This window comes from Paramormyrops kingsleyae, chromosome 23 (genome assembly GCF_048594095.1).
Source record: "Paramormyrops kingsleyae isolate MSU_618 chromosome 23, PKINGS_0.4, whole genome shotgun sequence".
NCBI classification, from domain to species: Eukaryota; Metazoa; Chordata; class Actinopteri; order Osteoglossiformes; family Mormyridae; genus Paramormyrops; species Paramormyrops kingsleyae.
Window position 1 is genome coordinate 20,733,691 of NC_132819.1, and position 16,425 is coordinate 20,750,115.

Here is a 16,425-nt window from a genome sequence, read left to right on the forward strand (position 1 = left end):
CAGCCCAGTGTCATTAGTTTCTGGGCATGCAATTAAGCTCCATGCATAATTCATCAACTCCAACTCCGTAGATGTTGCTATGAGCTCTTGAGGCTTGAGTAGAAAATTAATTCTGAGAAATTAAGTTTTTCTTGGGAATAAACAGATGCCACTGGACTCTAAGGAAGGGAAACTTCTTTTTTTTCATTGTGGTCTTGGGGCCTCGATGTACATCTGTACAGGATGTTAAAAGTCCTTCAGGCAGGCAGGGGGTATGTCATTTTTTACAAGCTCTTTGGGAAAAAGGCAAAAAGATTATTTATTTATTTTCTGGTAGGTGGGTTAGAACACTAAAATCATTAGCAGAAGAAGCTATCGAAATTTAAATTTTAACTACACATTCTTTTTTTTTTTTGGTGTGAAAACTCCCCAGAAACATGAAAGCAGCACAAACTGAGACTGTTATGTTGAATTATCGCTATTCAAGACGACTCTGGTGACAGAATCGCCTTCTAAAGAGCTGAAATAACTTGCTGTGCACCTAAAACTGTTCCAACACTGCCACCTGGTGGAGCATCCACGTTACAACATGTAAAAGATGTTTTACAGATTGAAAAAGGCTATTTAACGAACAAGTTCCCCCAAAGGTTCCGATATGTCCACACTATCTTACACACGGTCTCCTAAGATATACAGAACTGCATGTCCACTCGTACTGAAGCAGCTGGAGGACCAGAGCAGAGGTTTAGCTTCACAGCATGAGAGCAGAGACACTTCACATACAAGCGATTTGACCTTCGTAACAAGGTGACCACACGGTATCTACAAGTCTGCCAGTAGCATGTGACTTTGTGTGTCTGTCCTGGGTGGAGCACATGATACCTGAAACAGGCTCCAACCACCGTGTCCCGGATAAGCAGAAGATAGCTCGATACTCCATGGGCTGATCTCCTGACCCAAGTGGACCAGCTCTTTGTGCACTGATGTGATCCATCTTGTGTGGTTATGGGTTGATGTTGATCACTTTTTATCTATACTCTAACAGATACCAGTGCAACATTTTCTAAACAGTGGGGTTCTGTCCTGCAGCCTGTTATTAAGGTCCAACCAGTCGGGGTCAAATGGTCCCATCCCCTTACTCTGGAATCCTGTTTTGTTAGATCATATCAAAAGAGAACCATGTTTCATGTCCAATACAGTCACTGCAAGGACAGTTATATATTTTACACACCTTCTTAACAGATGGCATTTGCAGAAATCCTACTGTAACCATCTGCTCAGGTTTCTTCATTTAAATCATGAATTAAACCATTCAATGTCCTGACTTATGCCTCCCACAACAATTATTTTATAATCTGTTTCCGAATCATCATTGTATGAGACTGACGCCCCAATTTAATGGAGTGGTTATTAGTACTGATGATTAGATAGGCGTTTCTCAGCCTTTCATTTTGGGCTTATATGATTTCACAGGCATGTTTCCAGTTGTTTAAGCAGCTTAAGATCTAAAACAGTGACAATATTCTTTCCATAAAAGCACCTTTAAAATGATCACTAGTAATTAACACTTTCGTGACTTTTCGTGAATGTGTTGACACACTTTTGTATTATTATACACAAAAAATGGGCATGCAGGAGCCTGAAGAATGAGGCATAACCAACAAAAAACAACATAGGGTAGTGGTTATAGGGTATAGCAAGGTATATGACTGTTTTTCTTAGATGCCCTAGTGGTACCTTTGAGAATGACACCCACTTTTATGTCTGGGTTAGGGTACATGCTAACACTAATGTGAAAACACTTGGTCCATGTGGCTTATTTCAAATTCATTATAACAAAACTTGAAAAGTACTTATAAAATCAAACAGGAAGCTTGCAAAAATGGATTATTAAATACCTTGCCTGATGTACTTAATTGTATCCCTGGGGGAACAGAATGATTATAATAACCTAATAAAAAAGACTGCATTAAATTGCTTCATTCTCAATCTATCCATATGAGTTAACAAGTTTTTAAAGCACAACTGAGATACACCAGTATGCTGTTACTTTAATTCCCATCTCATGAGATACATAATTTGGCATATGTTCTCAGAAACACAACCTAGCATTACCGAGACACAACTCTTCAGGTACATCTGCAAAATTGGCCACCAGGGGGGAACAAATCCTGCACTTCTTCAGATTCCAAAAAGTAACAGTTTCAGGCCACTGGATAAAGAGCACCAGAGCTGTCACTTAAACAGGAGCAGGTTTGCTCTAATTCTAACTCCAGAAGCACTGGTCTATGAAAATCACACAATGATGCAGGAGAAGAAGAAGAAGAATCTCAGGTCTCTTCTTCCTTCAGCGGCTCCACGGAATTGTAGTGTTCCCCAAGACCATAGGCGTGCCGCATGTAGCTGAAACACAACCCAACACGCATTGTGTTAGCTTCCCAGAACCGGCACACAGTCAACGATCAGCCCAGAGGGTCAAGTCAGGCGTGATGTGTGGATGTTGGACTTCCTGCTAAAAATTGCCAGAGGAGATGGTAGATAGATTTCCACAAACTTACACCAGAGTGATTGGTGGTTCACGGTACTCTTCGCCTATCACAATGGTGGGAGACTCTGCTTGAATGACCTCGATGGGGATCTTGAGGACTTGAGTCAGAGCTCGTAGCTGTCATGACACAAAGTCTGTTAGTGTACATTTACTATTATTGGTCATACATTTTACACACATCAGCAAAAAATATAAAATAAGCTTTAATAAGCAAGGGATAAAAATATATTGAAAGCCGGGACTATGCAACTTAAATGCTTTGAGTCGTGTATGAAATTGCTGGACAGACACAGCTGTTGGTGACTTCTGATGGCGGGGGGACATCTGTCAGGAATTGAGGTCACAGATGGCTCATGGCACAGGGAAGCAGCAATGACAGCATCTTTCTAAGCCATTCAGCAGACACTGCTTGAAAGTGTAAGGCCCAGTAGATAAGCAACTATGTCAAGGAGTCAAGGGGTTTCATCAAGTATGGTCCTTTGACCTCCAGTCATGTTACAGAGCTTAAAGCCTTTATTAAACCTTAATAACACCAAACATTTAAGCTGGATAAATACCGTTAAACAAGCAGAAGTGTACCCGCGTGCCACAGGGCAGAAATATGTGTTCTACAGTGTTTGTCTCTCAGTTTCAGGTGACTTTTAGTAATTGTTGTTAAACACAAAAGGTATTCTGATCAATCCCATTGATCCTCTAGTGATGAACTTCTATCCTGGGATGACAATGTCCTAATGCACAGGACACTGAACGGTTTGATGGTCTCCAGGTTTATAGTGAAGGGAAACTCAGCAGCGGTGCCTAAAACTACGTTTTTCACTAAACAATAGATTTTTAAATGGAGGAATAGTGTTGAATCACTTCGTCAGATCCAAGGGACACTAGAGCCAAAACTACAAAAAAAAAAACATTTGGTTGTTACCTGAGAAAAAAATCACTGAAAGGCTGAAATCTGTTAAATTCGAGTTCAATGTGCACAACAATAATAGTTTTCCTGCTTGGTACAGAATTGGCATTTCCAGCTTTTAGGTTACGGAGTACGTTCAGCTTGGGACCCGCTGGCCGTCACTCTTACCTCCAGTTGTCCACCCCAAGCCGCCGTGTCCGCGACCTCACTGCAGTATTTCTCAAATTCCTCTGTGGAGACAGAGATTTTTATTCAACATCAAGGACAGAAAGACAGGATGCAGCCTCTGTCTCAGAAAAAGGGGCGACTGAACGGAGTAACGTTGGCGACGTGATTTATTACAATATCGGTGCAGACTGAGGCGTTCCCTAACCAGGCAGAAGACAGGTGCTACGATGGCGAGGGATTAGGGATAAGCCGCTAAATTAAACAACGAGCTTAATGAGTAATGTAATGTGTGTAACGAGATCTGGAGGGTTTGGTAAAGGACAGGCAGTCCTCACCGGGCGTGAACATGTCGCCTGAGGTGGGATTGGTAAGAAAGGGGAGGAATTCCTCAGCGTGGGACCTCATGTGCTGGGCGGTCTGGCTGCGGAGCTCCGCCAAGCCCAGGGTGCAGCCTCGCCTCAGCAGCTGGTCCTCCACGGCCCGGTAAAGGCAGTGCCCGTCCGACATGATCTCTCTGATCTGCAGCTGCTTCCCTCCCAGTATCTGCGACAGCTTCTGGTTCTCCAGGTGCCGAGAGCCCTGCAGGTTCTCCACCTCGGCCTCCGCGATCCTGTTCTCCCTCTCCTTCTCCAGGGCGGCCTTCTTATCCTGAAGGCACGCAGACAAACAGTTAAAAAAAGTAACTGCACAGTTATAAAAATGCACTGCTTGTATGTCGGTGCCTGTTACAATCATCACTCGCGTCTCACCCGCCTCTTCTGGGCCTTGGAAGGACGCTGTTTGCACGGTTGTGGGTCATCGGCATCCAGATCCAGGCTCTGCACTCCATCGGCAAGATCATCAGCCTCAAAGCCACAAAATATGAAAGAAAAAAATTATCATTTGCATAATATACATTTCAGAAGGAAGAAGAAATATGTAATGTTAAATGTGGAGAATATTTCGACACAAGACGACTTTAAATATATACGAGCCATTCCATTTTAATTCAACAAATTTCCAAAAAAGACAGTTTTTGTATCACCATTTTTGACTTCTGAGCTTTCGAATGGGATACAGCTAAGCCACGCAGTTGTAATAGTAAAAAAGATACAGCATATATGACAACAAATCGTAATGCAAAAGTATTTATTGAATTGAAATAGAATGGCCTGTATATTTAAAAATATGTTTTCCAGAACAAAACTCAGAGAATCAACTTTCTAAAAAACTATATGTAAAAACGGTAAAAATCACTTTATTTGCACATTTCAAAACACACAGCCCACACACATCATTTATGCACATTTAAAACCTTTGTAAACAGAAAAATAAGAACACATACCTTGTCTCCAAGTACAGAACTGTTCAGTTGCTTCAGTTCCTCTTCATGTTTCTCACTGAGTTCAGCTTCTAGCTTTGCAATGTCCTCAGCCAGCTGTTTTCTCCTTTTTTTGTCATTTTTAGGTACAGCATTTTTCATACTCTGAATTTTGGCTGTCAAATGTAAAAAAAAAAAGTAAGCGACATTTACCACTAAAGTTAAGTGAAGGTAGGTTTCGCAGAGCGCCAGTGTTTCCTGGCTCTAGTGATGCTGGACTTCAGACTGTCGCCATGGCAATAATCCGGTGCATCCGCGCGATTCCAAATCATGCTTTTCTGAGAGAATAAAATCAGTTACACCAACACCACTGAAGATGATATGATGAACGAGAAAACTAAAACCCGTCACTTTCGGAAATGTGTCCCGCAAACCCGGACGGCTCATTCCCTGAATCAATCCATCCATCCATCTACCAGTACAGAGCTCGTTCCCCATTGGTGTGGGTATTATTAGCACCACACAGAGGATTATTCTATAATGTTTATTTCAAACTTCCAGCTGACCGATTCTTCATAGGACCTTGTAAAACCCTTCGTCACAGTAATGTTTAGTATAAAAACAACCGAACGCTGGGTCTCAAAGACGTTAAATTTGGCGAGTAATACAAGAGAGGTTGCATACAGTTATTGCATACTGACTAGGTGACAGTGAGATTACAAGGCATACTATTAGGTATTTTAACTAGTACATCACAGAAAATTGACAGATCGACTTACCCTGCAGATCTTTCTTCTCTTTTCGCTGCTGTTTAAATAACAGATCCTCCGCTGTCTCTGGGTCCGCCATGCTTTCTGTAATTTCCCCAAATCCGTTTCTGTAAATTACATGAACCAGATGACTAACATGCTGACTGGCGATCAACAGGCCAGGCGCAGCACTACGTTTTCGCCTCCTGGGCGCTTCCGGTGCTCCGCGGCGCCTCTCATTGGTCCGTGGAAAAGCAGCGTCACGCCCCACAAAGATGCGCTACAGCATAAGAGACAATCACACCCCAGCTCATGTCGGTGTTCAGCAGAATCCCACCTCTCATTTTCCAATACGGTGTATTATTAGGAAAACACTTAAAGGTTAATAAATATTTTTTTCTCCCCCAGTTACTTATAGACAGATGCGTAGTTAATCTGGTGACGCTGGATAAGGTCGTATTCGGTTGACTACGTCGACTAAATCTGAATGTCCCTTGAAATTGAATTCAACCATCTCTCTGTTATTACCGTATCTTTTCGACGTACGCTAGACGCAGAACGTCATTGTCCAATAGCAGCGCACGTCGCTTACGTAGATCTGGGGGGTGGTTCTGCTGTCCCTGCGCACGAGTGATTTGTGCTCTTTCAGCTGGCTGCCTATGTGTGTAGTTATTCGCTGGAACCTGTACGAAATTCTACTAGAAATAACCGGCGTCACCGTAAAACTCAGTGAGTGCAGGGCAATTAAATTGGGCATTCAGGATTCTCTCATACAGGCCTCTATTTTCCAGATATATCCAAGAATGATAACATTTTGTATTGTATTTATAACATTATTCATCTTAATATTTTCCCCAAAAGAAAACTCAAATGAACTCTTGTGTTCCTATAGTATAACAGGCAGGATGTCGAAGAGACGTTATCTAAACGCTTTTTATAAGCTTAATACCAGTTTTCCCTACATGCGAGTCGAAGTGACCATGAATACTCTGGATTTTAATTTATAATCTGATTATTCAGTTGCACTATATTTATTCCACCCTTTTATGCTGCTGTATTTATTTTTACCTGCACATAGCACTATGAATGTAAACCCTCGTGCCCAGCCCCCTGTTTGACACTGTCCTGTGTTTTGCACTTTGCCGTGAAAACCCTCCCCTCATCACTAGCTGCTGTTTGTATGTCGCCCCGGGGTCCCTACGTATGGATGGTATGACAGACTTGACTTTACTGCATGTGCTGCCCGAAATCCGGATCTGACACTGGGAGCCAGACGCGTCTCTCCGATGCGCTTTATTAGCGGGGGTGGGCTGATCTGCAGGCTCCAGATAAACAGCGCCGCACCCCCAAAGTCGCGCTGAAGCCCCGCCCACGGAGCGCCGCCCATCGGTACCGGCGGCCCGTTCTCGGCTGCGCTGCTTCCCGTCGGCGGCTCTCTGTGCACCGTAATAGACAGACATGGCTTCGGATGGCATGGACGAGCGGTCCCCGCTGCTGTCAGTCCCGGACTCGGGCAGCGTAACTCCCACGGCGCCGCCGTACCTGCAGGACGGCAGCCCGAGAGGTGAGCCGGGCCGGGTCGAGCCGTGCTGATTCATTTCGGGCGTTTCGCGGGAGGCTGGCAAGGGCACCGGAGCCCGGACTGCGCAGGCCTGCGTTTGGTGCGGCGGTGGGGAGACGGCGCCCAGTGACCCGCCCGCAGGCCGCTCTGAGAGGGGGACGCCGGCGCCCCGTTTGCGGTGACCCGTGTCGGCCCGTCTCGGCCGTCCGTGAGCCCCTGATCAGCTCCCGGGTCTCGGCACTCTTTGTGTCGCTCCTCCCTGGCCCTCAACCTCCTGCAGCCTCGTCCGCAGAATATTACCGGGCGTAATTAAGACGAGGCGCTTTAATTAGTGCGGGTCGGTCTGCGGCTTAAAGAGCAGAAAGCCGCATATGTGACCGCCAGCAGGGCCGGGCTGCACCCCAGACTCCCGGCCCCCGCAACGCGCCGCTTTCCCCCGTTAACGGGCAGCTGCTGCGCTTCTCCGCTCCTGCTACTGGAAGAGTCATTTTGACGGGCTACATTTAGTTTTATTTTTAGCATTTTGGGGGCTTTAAATAGCGGCGGTGGCATGTCTTGTTTTCTGTTTATGTTAAAATCCGTCTTAAGCACTAAAACATGGAGCCGCTTTCGGCTGTCACACCGGGCTGCCCTGCTGTCTTTCATTATGGGCACGGTCGTCGTGCTCGTTTATCTTATACATCTGCGGTCTTTGCACCTCACTGATGTCAGAAACAGCCAAGGTGCCACAATAAAGGACTTGCCGATTGTAACCCCCTAAATACACAGTACATATCTGATGGACTGTTACTGTCCTGTGTGTCTGTACGTGGTAAATGGATAGACGGTGTTTCCATGCACAATAAGCCTGATTCAGTTTAATGAAACTGCAGTTTTACTGTTGTGTGATTATTCATATAATGTTCTATGTGACATGGTTGCTAATGTCGGTGTCACTTTTTTCGAGTTACTTAAATGTCAGTAATATTTGGAATATCCGTGTTGTGATGCGCCAGACCATGTCTGGCAAAATATCACCGTCATGAGAGTATCTTGGTAGTGAAACTGAACCAAGAAAAATTATGGAGTAGATTATGTGCATAGGGTGGCAGGAGTGTCACGGAAAAACGAGCTGCTCAACAGATGAAAGGATGCAGTTTTGTTTATGCAAGGTTTTCGATTAACGGTAGCTTGGCTGCTGTATAGATGCATTGTTATAGATCAGTCATTCCAATATAATCAATGCTGGGTAACCTGGGAACTATTTAACTGCTACTAGAATCACAGGCTACTGTGGGTTTGCTTAGGTGCTAGTTTATGCTTTTCTATATATGAAAGTCAGTAATGGTGCAGAACTTGGAAGAAAATCTAAGACTCTGTGTACTGCCTATTTGCCCCTTTTTAACAGTTATCATGGCAGATTTGACATCATTTGGTTCACTTGCCAGTCTATAATTTAGTAAATTACTTAAACTGTCAGTCGGACTTGCCAGAACACTATTAGAAAGGAATTTTAAGCTTGGTGATTCATAGCAAGACCCTTATTAATGCAGCTTTCTGGAAACCAAAAGGAAAATAAGAGAAAAGCAGGATGTTGAACATGAGTTTGTGTAAGTTGGCTTATCTCCATATCGTGAAATATCTCATTTTCAGACTCTACGAATTAACAAGTCAGTCAGTTAATCTGCTGTTCTTAGGAATGCCATGGGTTGCCCTGGGGGTGGCTCTGTGGCCTCACTCCTCCAGGCCTGTGGCTTTGCATCCTTGCTCTGTATATGTAGAGTTCGCATGCCCTGTGTGTGTGTGTGTGTGTGTGTGTGTGTGTGTGTGTGGGTGTGGCTTTCCTTAACATGGTCTGGTTTTCCACAGTCCCAAAATTTGCAGTCAGTTTGTCTCTGAATTTCCCCAAGTGTCATTGGGTGTGTCTGTGCGTGTCCTGCGAAGGACTGGCGTCCCGTGCGTTCTGGGCTGGACTCCAGTTTCACTGCGACTAGATAAGCACTTATGGAAGATGGATGGATTGGTACTGGTTTTGGTTATGTTTTGCTTGGGAATACGCTGGGCTGACATCCTGTGAGCACAGTTAGCGGTTATCGTTTAGTTAACCTGCCTGAATGTTTCTGTGATCGATTATATCGAAGTGCGTCTTGCTTTGTTGTCGTCCCCAGCAGCTCACGCCGGTGGCCCTGCTCCTGTCCTGAGATCTGCAGTGGCCATGCTGTTGTTTTCATCGCCTCTGTTCCCGCCGCCCTCTCCCCAACCCCCTGCCTTAAATCTTAATTTTTTTTTGTATTGTACTTGTGTCACAGCCGATAGGTGCAGAGGAGTCAGTCTGGTAACATATAATAACTGCAGAAAATGGGGATTCAGCACAGCTCCCCCTCGGTTGGCACACTTGCAAAATTTCAAAATACTGGAATAGCATTGCTTTTCAAAATACTGTATACAGCACTGTTAGTGTCTGGGAGGTATGAAAAACCATACTCTGCCCGAGCCTAGTTCAGAGTTCATGGATTGCCAAGACATGGATTCTGCTGATTTCCGTGGCTGCTCTGATAAGCACCGATTGTGTCAGTGCTTCTTCAGATCTGCTGGTTACTGATTTCCAGTTTGGACGCTCCCTGAAATCTGCAGGCCATCAGGCCACTGATCAGCAGGAGGTCACATGTCACACTCCCCGGCGGTGTCATTCTCCCCATTTTAACAAAGAGGTCAGAGGTCACGTTTTTTTTTTGTTTTTTTTTTAAGTTCAAACAGAAGGGTGCTGATTTGAGCGTTTTGCACGCCCAACAGCTTCCTCAGGTTTGTGGCCCCTGAGTTATCAGCCCAGGTGTGTCATGGGTTCTCGCCTCTCACCCAACCCATTCCTCCAAGGTATCTAAGTCTGTCCTTCATTGTATATCCAGCATCGGCAATAGATGTAAAGGCCATAGTGTGGTTGAGTGCCAAGCTTCTTGTAGATACCAGGTGAGGTGGGTGGAGAAATAGGAATATACCTGTTTCATACCTGATATGACTCCTCACACTGTGCAGAGGTATATCTGCTGCTGTTTTGTTTTTTGTTTTTTGACATGCATACTTCCTCTAAGCTTTTTGGCATAAGGCTGTGTTTGTCAACCAGTCCTCGGGGATGCACCTGTACCAGGGATTCGGTGTTCATTGTTTGGTTCAGGCGAGCTGGGAGGGAGCAAAAATGTGATCCGCATGGGGGTCCCCGAGGACTGGGTTGAGAGACACTGCCTTTGGCCAGGTCCTCTTGGGACGGGTCTCTCCCAAGCACAATGAAGCGTCCTGAAACATATCCATGTTCTGCTTGTAGCGGAGCTTCCTCCCCCTTACACGGCCATCGCGAACCCCGATGCCGCGGGCGTCCCCGTCATCAACTGCCGTGTGTGCCAGGCCCTCATCAACCTGGACGGGAAGCTCCATCAGCACGTGGTCAAATGCACGACTTGCAATGAGGCCACGGTAAGAGGCTGCTGCTCTCTCCCATCCTGCTCTGTTTATCAAAAGCACCCATTTCTGCCAGTGTCCCCATTGATGAGCTGCTCGATTATGGCAAAAATCATAATCGCTATTCTTTTGGTCAATGCTCACATCACGATTCTTTATCATGATTACCCATTGACTTTGGAAATGTCATCCGTTTATTTTAACAGTGGATTTCCTTGAACTCAAAAGATAATTCAACTGCGAAACAACTGAAAAGGGGCTGGAAAGGGGTGCAATGGATTTGTAACACAAGACAAAAGAGGAGCATCATTGCAAAACCAAATGCAGCACAGTAATTGTTTTATCACAATTGTTTTGATGATCGTTAGAAGCCAAAATTAAAATTCAGGTTAATTGCCCAGTCCTGCTCCTCAGCTCCTCACTCACTGATGTACCAGTGCGCCTTTGTGAATCTGAAAGGCACAGTCATGCTCTCGGCCCCCATTGGATAAGGGTGCAGGAGCAGCTTAGTTTGTAGTGCTCCTAGTGCAGCACTGGGAGGGACATGCTGAGGTCACATGATGGTCACATGATGGTCTCATGGTCACATGATGGTCTCATGGATGTCATGCCTTTTAGCTCGTAAAAGTCAACGAAAGTAGTGGATCATGCTACCTATAGACCTTCTAGAGATAAACATCGGCTCAGGTTTCAGCCATTAGAAGTTCCTGTCCCTATAATGCATATACAGTCAGGAACATGATTAATGCAAATTCATGCTGTGAAATGCTTGTATAATTATAACCTTCTGACCCTGGTCAGTTTAGATCATTTATAAATGAGTAACTGTCTGATGAGCAGTCTAGGATTAAAAAAATATATATTAGAATCATTCCCTAAGATTGAGATGGTAACTTTAAGGAATTCCATTTCCCGTTTCTTTATCATTCCTTCCGGAAGATTCAAAATGCTATCAGCCAGATCCTTTCATCGATCTCTCACTCTTCATCACGTCTTTGTGTCGGTGACAGCTGTTGCGGGATCCTGGTCCCTGCGCTGTCAGCCCTGCCGCTTCAGGCTAGTTTGGGGGGGTCTGATGTTTGGTGATGTCCTGTGGGTCGACCAGCATGGGGGTGTCATGCCGCCGTGGCTCATTGTACAGCATGTCTGAATTGTGGCCCATGGTGTTGGATTTGGCCTAGAGTCAGTGCAGCCATGGCAGACCCCCCCCCCGCCGACTGTGACTTGTTACTAAGAGGATGTTTCCTCCTTCCAGCCAATCAAAAACCCACCAAATGGAAAAAAGTATGTGAGATGCCCATGTAACTGTCTGCTAATCTGCAAAGACACGTCTCGGAGGATAGGATGTCCACGACCTAACTGGTAAGGGGGGGGGGGGTCTTCATTTGAATGATAGCATTTGACATTTTTTCCTCGAGTAAATATAGGTTTGCTACCTCAACCTCAGTCTTTCCCAATCTGGTCCTTGGGGACCCGCAGACAGTCCAGGTTTTCACTCCCTCCCAGCTCCCTGTAGGGAGGAAAGATGCAAACTGTCTGGCAGGGAGCTTGAAAGAAGCAAAAACATGGATCGGCTGTGGGTCCCCAGGGAGCGGATTGAGGAAATGCCGCCCCAGCTGTTTGCCGAGTTACATTAAACCACAGCAGACCCACGAATAAGGTTGACAGTGTTTAGGTTCTATGAGTGAACGTGGAAATCGTGAGCAACCTGAGCACGATGCTGTTGTGTCGTCCCCTTATCCCACAGCAGACGCATCATCAACCTGAGCCCGGTGATGGTGATTCCGGAGGAGCAGCCCGCCCAGCCTGCCCTCCCCGTGCAGCCCGAGGGCATGCGTGTGGTGTGCGGACACTGCGGCAACACTTTCCTGGTGCGTACACTGTCCAGTGAAACGGCACACTGAGCGGGCGGGTGGGGCGGCGTCTGCGTGTGGATCTGCTGTGCGGACCAGCACTGCTGTAGCAGATGTCCTCCCCTCCCTGTCCACACATTTACACCCCTGGCATTTTGGGATAAATTAAAATAGACAGATGGTTAAGCAGTGCGGGGCAGTGCAGTGACGCAGTGATTCAGTGGTTAGCACTGTTTGCCTCACACCTTTTGGTATATTCTCCCTGTACTGTCACAGGGTTTCCTCTGGGTACTGCGGGTTCCCCCCAACGTACAAAAACATGCCGAGGTGAATTGGAGATGCTAAAATTGCTTATAGGTGTCCCTGTGTGACTGTGCCCTGCGATTGGGTTGGGGCACCAACCTGGGTTGTTCCCTGCCTTGTTTCTGTACCCTCAGACTGGTTATAATTCTAAAGAGAACATAACCCAACCCAGGTCTCCACTTTGTTTTGATGTCATCTTGGCGAGGGTGGTGCTGTGCCATCAGGTGGATCTGCTGGGAGGGGGGGGCAGCGGCGAGAGGCTCCGGGACTCGTGATCCACGGCGTTTGAGCTAAACCGCACAGCTCCTGACGTTCTTCTGTCTGTCTTTGTCTGTAGTGGATGGAGCTGCGATTTAACACACTGGCAAAGTGTCCACACTGTAAAAAAATGTAAGTTTGTCTCTCTTTCCTGACCTGATTCCCTTCGATGATGTCAGTTTACCAACTTAAGCGCTGAGCTTTCTGGAGACTTTCCATGTGCAACCGTGTGACTGGTGTTATTCTGTGAGCAAACAATAAGAAAAATATTTGGGGGGGGGGCGTGTTACACTGTAGATGACCCCACTGAGACTAACTGCTCAGGATCCTGCAGCTGTGGGATTTCAGCTGCTTCCCCATACTGTACATGCGTGTAGCTTCTCATTTGCTCCGATGCTGCTTTTTGAAAAACCCCAAGTAGCTTCACCGTAACGTAACTATCAGATTCTTTTATCCAACGTGACGTACAGTTGAGAAAGCATAGTCAGCTAATCCCTGGAGCAGTTGGAGGTTAAGGGTTGCGGGATGTGAACCAGCGACCGTGTGATCAGACTGTGTCATAGCCCTCCGAGCCAGTGAGCAGTTGGGTCTTAGGGAGATGGGGATGGGAGGAGTCTGTCACTGGTGATTGGTTTGCATTTTGAGGGCTTGTTGGGTTCACTTTGATGTAATGTGGGGGTGGTCAGGAACGAGTAATGAGGTGATGGAATCCTTGGTCCGTGCTCACATGTGACCAAGCCGGGTGCTTCGCTGCCTCAGATTAAGCGGCTTTTAGTGCAAAGTGTGAGAGCAGGTAATTCTCAGGGCTCAGGGTGGGAGCAACTGCTAAAAGAATAAAATAAAACCTCTAGATGTTCCCATGTGGTGAAAATGGAGATTAGCAAAGCCAGCTGATTCATTCCCCAGTCCCCAGGGCTGATTCCCAATTCAGTCACATGGCAGACATGTGAAGGGGGCACTGTGGTCATGTGACGGGACTCAAGTGCCTGAGAAGGAGGTTTTGTGCAGCGTGGAGCTGAGATTAGAGCACAGCGTGCAGCTGGACCAAACCCAATAATTCGAATTAAGCATCATGGCTATTTTCCTCCAGATCCTCTGTGGGCAGCGCCCTTCCACGACGGCGCTGTTGTGCCTACATCACAGTGGGCATGATCTGTATCTTCATCGGGATTGGCTTAACTGTGAGTACGAGCCCCGAATACCCCAGCGGCGCCTCCAGGGCCTGGCGCAGTGCCACGCGGGCCTGTCCCTTTACCCTTCTTCTGGTGGTTTTCAACAACCTCCTCCTGCTTTAAAAAGCCTAAGAAACGACCTGATCGAACACAATCGCTTACCGTAATCATATTTCGTATCATTTTGACAATTGTTAAAATATCGAATATAGCAGTGCAGCTAACTTTATGTAAATAATTCTTCAAATCCTGATGGACCATAACAATTTAGAAATGTTTGTTCTTGACCATGTCCAATGCACATAATGTTGTAACAGATTTTACTGAAATCCAAGTCCAGGAAGGGAACTCTTACTGACTTACTCTTGCTCTGACTCCCCTCCCCATCTCTCATATTCGATCTTACTCTCACCCTTTCTATGACTCTTGCTCTGACTCCCGCCATGCCTCCCTTTCTGTCTGTCAGGTGGGCACGCAGGACTTCGCTAGACGCTATCACGCTACATACGTATCCTGGGCCTTCGCCTACCTTCTGGGCCTGGTGTGCCTGGTGCGGGCGTGTTACTGGGGCGCCATCAGAGTCAGCTACCCCGAGAACAGCTTCGCGTAGATGGGGTCTAGCAGGAAGCACCTGTCCCCTGCAGCTTGTTTAGGCCCAGGAAACCCCAATCCAACCCAGGTTGTCATGGTCACAGTCAAATACCACATATTTACTGTACAGTAAGTGATTGTCCAATGTACTCATTCATTTGGTTGGTGGTGTCATGACCAAACAGTTTTTTCCATTTACTCAAATAATGAATAACGTACTAAAAGTAGTCTTAATAATTGTGTTGATTTGATGGTCAAACTGTTAGACACACCTCTGGATTTGGGCTATCTAGGGCTGGGACCTGCTCTTACTCCCTGGATATTTTCCAGTTTTAAGTATTATGTTTTGTTACCAACTTGACCAAATGAGGTTAACCTTGTAAGAACTGCCCATTGCACTACTGTTTTATGCAATCATGATCAGCTGCTAGAATGGCCAGCTCTGATTGGCTGAGAGGTCATGCATTACGTCAGAAGGTCCCACCGTTTTTATTTTCAGTGTGTAGTGAACTTGTAGACATTTTAATTGCTAGAATGGCCGGCTCTGATTGGCTGTGAGGTCACATGTCATGTTGGAAGGTCCCACCCTTTTTATTTTCAGCCTAGTGAACTTCTAAACATTTTATTTGTATGGTGTGCCTGTGCTGTATGATGGGCATCCAGGGCACCGCTGGTTTACATCTGGGTCTGTGTCTTCATGCTGAATTACACCATCCTGCTTTGTTTCATTTCAAAGAATAAATCTGGTTTGTCATTTTGAGAAGTGTGTTTGCACCATACTGTAACATTTTAATTGCCTTTGAAAAGTAGACAGTTTTTCGAAAGGCATTGGAATTGCTTTTGCATGACTTTACTTTTTTTAAAAGAAGAAAAAGTCTGGTAATTTTGTGTTCATGGCCCTGACGAAACAGTCTGAGACCCCATCTCTGCCCCCGGTTGTGGATTGCATTCTGTAAATCCTTCCCGCTTAAAGCTTGATTCTTGGATTGCTAGATTTCCTATAGCATTACAGTAGTACTACATTTTGTTGCGAAAATGGGCACAATCGTGTTCTGAATGTGGAGAAACACACGCTTTGTACATAATACACAGAACCAGTTGTTTGAGTTGGAATATGGCGTGGGTCTTTTTAAAAAGGATAATTTATCAATAAAAACTCTAAAACATTGTGATGTGTGTTTCCTGACTGTGATCGATGTCTCTTAGAGTGACCTAGAGTGTTTTTTTTGGGTGAATGTTACTAGTGGACTGCAAGGCTTTCCTTGCAAAGCACTCTTAGGGTTCCTCGCATGCAAAAAACCAAGCCAACACAACTCTTGGCACAATAGTGCCCTCTAGTGGAGTGGGACAGTTTCAGTATTGCTGATTTTGGAAACTAAATAACTTGATATAATACGCCTCTGCTTTGCGGGGAAAATGTTTCAGAGAAAATAAGGCATATTGGCAAACATTACAGTGTGAGCTGTTGCGATTTTCCCGATCAGTGGGCCTCTTCACTATCAGCAGCTGGTGATCGAAGGCTTCCGGGGTGATTCCATTGGATGATTTTGCTGTTCTGAGTTGTGGTCTCGGTGCACTTCTCCACTTTATCTTCCTCTTCCTTCCTT

The 16,425-nt window shown here is 45.8% G+C and overlaps 2 protein-coding genes across 2 annotated transcripts; one reads left to right on the forward strand and one right to left on the reverse strand.

Moving 5' to 3' along the window:
- Nucleotides 1-2,010: 2,010 nt before the first annotated feature.
- otud6b (OTU deubiquitinase 6B) lies at nucleotides 2,011-5,876 on the reverse strand. The gene is made up of 7 exons (XM_023820084.2): nucleotides 5,679-5,876; nucleotides 4,924-5,075; nucleotides 4,349-4,444; nucleotides 3,935-4,247; nucleotides 3,600-3,661; nucleotides 2,538-2,644; nucleotides 2,011-2,382 (listed from the first exon to the last, which is right to left on the reverse strand). The coding sequence occupies exons 1-7, from the start codon at nucleotides 5,746-5,748 to the stop codon at nucleotides 2,310-2,312; spliced, it is 873 nt and encodes a 290-aa protein (XP_023675852.2). The 5' UTR covers nucleotides 5,749-5,876; the 3' UTR covers nucleotides 2,011-2,309.
- A 1,097-nt stretch (nucleotides 5,877-6,973) lies between these two features.
- Nucleotides 6,974-15,986, forward strand: pip4p2 (phosphatidylinositol-4,5-bisphosphate 4-phosphatase 2). Its single transcript, XM_023820075.2, has 7 exons — nucleotides 6,974-7,212; nucleotides 10,508-10,656; nucleotides 11,897-12,003; nucleotides 12,389-12,512; nucleotides 13,135-13,187; nucleotides 14,146-14,236; nucleotides 14,694-15,986. Exons 1-7 carry the CDS (start codon nucleotides 7,107-7,109, stop codon nucleotides 14,835-14,837), a joined length of 774 nt encoding a protein of 257 aa, XP_023675843.1. The 5' UTR covers nucleotides 6,974-7,106; the 3' UTR covers nucleotides 14,838-15,986.
- Nucleotides 15,987-16,425: the final 439 nt, after the last annotated feature.